The following is a 4,076-nucleotide window of genomic DNA, read 5'->3' as shown; positions in this document are numbered from 1 at the left end:
ATATATATATATATATATATATATATATATATATATATATGATTATTCCAATTTTATAATAGGAAATACTAGATAAATTTGACTGTATTCACTTGCTACAATGATACTTTGAAGAGACTGTTGTAGAAGGGTGTACCAACAGAACAGATCTCTCACTGAGTCTGGGGGAGTACTGGTGCTTCTGATTCCATTTCGTATTCTCTTTCTCTCTCCTCTGCTATCTGTCATTCACACAGACGCCCTTTACGCATAATAATTGACTCAGCTGCAGTCCCTGTGATATAATAACCAGTTTACCCTACTGAAAGCATTTCACAAGCTCAGCCCTAGCATAAAGCTAATTGTTGTAGAGAGGGTGTGTGTGAGTGTATGAGTCTGTGTGTGTGTGTGAGGCTAATGATAAGAGCAAAAAAAAAAGAAAAAAAAAAACAGGACAAACTCTCGCTGTGAGCTTGTGTGTGTGGTGGAAGCGACATTTATCTTCTGCGAGACACTGTTGTCCCTGAATCCCCCCCATCAAAAGAATGGGCTCGTGGTATTTTGTGCTCCTAAATACTTTTTAAAACCCCCAGTGCTTCTTTTTCTTCCAGCGATGAGCACTGCTCTAGCATCCTGCAGAGCAAAGATAGGAAGTTTAATATCATGAGAAAATTCCTTTCTTTCTTTCTTTCTTTCCCACGTAGAAATTGGAGGTTTCCTTCCTATGTTTTTGTTTGTTTATGGATTGGTATAAAATTATTCGGGTTACTCATTTCACAACGCTGCCTTTAGGTATTTATCACTAAGAGCTGATTAATGCATTCATTCATTCATTCATCTTCAGTAAACACTTATTCCTTATCTGGAGACTATACCAAGAACACTGGGTGCAAGGCAGGAATACAGCCTGGATGAGAATCCATTGCAGGACACTATAAATACACTCATTCACACCTAGGGGCAATTTAAATTATTTATTGGAAGGTGGAAGGAAAGCAGAAAACCCACATGCACATGATCATGGACATGAAGAAAAGTCCACACATCCAGTGACCCAATCTCGGGCTCAAACCGAAAGTTATGAAGCAGAAACGTTACCTGCTGCACCATTGTCCTGCTGTAGCTGATTAATGACAAATAATGAAATGCTTGTTCTTTGCCCCAATATTCAAAAAAGACAGTGAAGCATAAATACAAACAGTGGTTAGATACTAAGTCAAAACAGTGCTCAGAGGACATAAAATCTGTAGCTTCTACTCACATCTGTACCCAGTAAGCAGGAAATGACTGTTCTTAAATGCATGACATAATTGATCACATATAATTTTACTGTACTTACGACAACTGCTCAGACTCTCCACAGCATTCTGTCCAAAACAAGCAAATTCCTGCTATTAAATATGGGCATGTATTATAAATCATAATATGTCATGACATCACTGAGAATCCTCACCATGAGCAACTAATATCTATGTATCCCAGTGTATATCGCATACTAAATAGTTTTGGATCTTCAAATGAAATACACCGTAAAACAAAGGCAACCTGAGTAAACACACAATACAGTTTTATTTTTATTTTTTTTTTTATTGAAGAAAAAGACACCTATCACCCATGTGAAAAACTAATTGCCCCCTTAAACTTTGTCTGGTTGTGCCACCTTTAGCAGCAATAACTACAACAAAACACTTCTGATAACTGGAGACCAGTCTTTCACTTATTTCTAGGACTAAGACTTACTCCTATGCTTTGGATGATTGTCTTGCTGCTTAATCCAGTTGTGCTTGAGTTTCAACTGAAGGCTGGACATTCCCCTTTAGGATTTTCTGGTAGGGAGCAGAATTCATGTTTCCCACAACAACTGCAAGTTGCCCAGGCCCTGAAACAGCAAAGCCTCCACACACCATCACACTTCCACCACCATGCTTGACCACAGGTATGTTCCACTCTTCCGTGGATGCCATTTTTGCCCTGATATTGGAGTCATGAACAGTGATCTTTATTGATGCAAGAGAGGCCTGTAGGTCCTTTGATGTTGTTCTTGGCTCTTTTGTGACTTGCTGCATGAGTCGTTGCTGTGCTCTTGGAGGAATTTTTGAAGGTCGACCACTTCTGGGAAGGTTCACTACTGTGCCGAGTTTTTCCATTTGGAGATAATGGTCTTAATGTGAAGTCACTATCCTTTGGAGTCCCAGAGCCTTTGAAATAGCTTTGTAACCCTTCCCAGTCTGATGTATTTCAATCATTTTCTTCCTCATCATTTCTGGAATTCTTTAAATTTTGGCATAGTGTGTTACTGTGTAAGACCTTTTAACCAACTTCATGCTGTTGAAAAAGTTCCATTTAAGTGGTGATTTGATTGAACAGGGTTTGTGTCACGAGTTCCCCTTTAAGCAGCGCGCTGTGGAGCATGTGAGCGTGCGTGCACGAGCAGGAGCACCTGCTTTTCCCTTGTGGACAATCGTGACATTTCGACACGTGCATTTGTTTATGTTGTTTACGTCACGATACGTGACAGAATATTCCGCCCATCATGGATGCAGCACGAGAACGAAGAGAACGCAGAACCTGGAGGTCCACGCCAATCATCCCCGCCTTGGATTCTATGCAGTTCTCGCAATGGACTTTCATGGACCTTCCCGATTGATATGATGGCTTCTTTGGTTATCCGGACTATTTTATGATAGACTGCCAGAGTTACTTCTCGAGCCTGTTTGACCTGAAGCCAAGGGAGAGACAGTGGATTAAGTTCATGATGTCCCGATTTTTTGGCCCAGCTCGCAAGTGGGCACAGCGAGTAGCAGCCATGAGACCCCGGGTACTGGAGGACAGTAGGCAGTTTTCGGACCGGTTTCTGAGGGAGTTTGGAGAACCAGGGCAGAGCTACAACTTGGATGAGCTGTTGAAGGGAGTTAATGTGGCGAACAGTGCTGATCTTCCATTCCACATGCATTATGAGCGGATGAGCCACCAAGTTGATGTTAACACAGACAACCAAGTCCCTGAGGTCCAAGTCAAGTCTCTAGTCTCTGGAGTCAAGGTCCAAGTCAAGTCTCAAGTTTATGAAATCCATGTCAAGGCTCAAGTCCCTGAGGTCCAAGTCCAAGTCAAGTCTCAAGTCCCTGAGGTCCAAGTCAAGTCTCAAGTCTCTGAAATCCAAGTCAAGTCTCAAGTCCCTGAGGTCCAAGTCAAATCTCAAGTCTCAAGTTCCTGATGTCACACCTAAGTCTACTGATACGGCCGACCAAGTTCTGCTCACGCCCAAGTCTAACGACACGGCCGATCACGTTCTGCTCAAGCCCGAATCTATCGACCCGGTCGCCCAAGTTCAGCCCACGTCGAGTCTGCCGACCCGGTCGCCCACATTCAGCCCACGCCCGAGTCTGCCGACATGCACAGCCAAGTTCTGCCAAAGCCCGAGTCTGCCGACACGCACAGCCAAGTTCTGCCAAAGCCCGAGTCTGCCGACACGCACAGCCAAGTTCTGCCAAAGCCCGAGTCTGCCGACACTCACAGCCAAGTTCTGCTCACGCCCGAGTCTGCCGACACGCACAGCCAAGTTCTGCCAAAGCCCGAGTCTGCCGACACGCACAGCCAAGTTCCACTCATGCCCAAGGTTCACCTGGTGACCTCAGAGCCTCAGCGTCCCTGTTCAGCTGTGGACGTCGCTCAGCCTCCCTGTTCAGCTGAGGTCATCGTTCAGCCTCCCTGGTCAGCTGTGGACGTCGTTCAGCCTCCCTGGTTAGCTGTGGACGTCGCTCAGCCTCCCTGTTCAGCTGAGGTTGTCGCTCAGCCTCCCTGTTCAGCTGTGGACATCGCTCAGCCTCCCTGGTCAGCTGTGGACGTCGCTCAGCCTCCCTGGTCAGCTGTGGACGTCGCTCAGCCTCCCTGGTCAGCTGTGGACGTCTCTCAGCCTCCCTGGTCAGCTGTGGACGTCGCTCAGCCTCCCTGGTCAGCTGTGGTCATCGCTCATTCTCCCTGCCCGGCTGTGGTCGTCGCTCTGCTGAGGACGTCGCTCAGCCTGTCTGCCCGGCTGTGGTCATCGCTCTGCCTTCATGCTCCGCCGAGGACGTCGCTCAGCCTGTCTGCCCGGCTGT

At 46.1% G+C, this 4,076-nt stretch overlaps 1 protein-coding gene across 1 annotated transcript; it reads left to right on the top strand.

The window, feature by feature from the left end:
* Positions 1-437: 437 nt before the first annotated feature.
* LOC128612788 (PGC-1 and ERR-induced regulator in muscle protein 1-like) lies at positions 438-3,664 on the top strand. The gene is made up of 2 exons (XM_053633195.1): positions 438-2,986; positions 3,074-3,664. The coding sequence occupies exons 1-2, from the start codon at positions 2,958-2,960 to the stop codon at positions 3,606-3,608; spliced, it is 564 nt and encodes a 187-aa protein (XP_053489170.1). The 5' UTR covers positions 438-2,957; the 3' UTR covers positions 3,609-3,664.
* The last annotated feature ends 412 nt before the right edge of the window (positions 3,665-4,076 follow it).

The sequence above is a fragment of the Ictalurus furcatus genome, chromosome 9 (genome assembly GCF_023375685.1).
Source record: "Ictalurus furcatus strain D&B chromosome 9, Billie_1.0, whole genome shotgun sequence".
NCBI lineage: Eukaryota > Metazoa > Chordata > Actinopteri > Siluriformes > Ictaluridae > Ictalurus > Ictalurus furcatus.
This window is presented reverse-complemented; position numbering and strand designations above follow the sequence as displayed.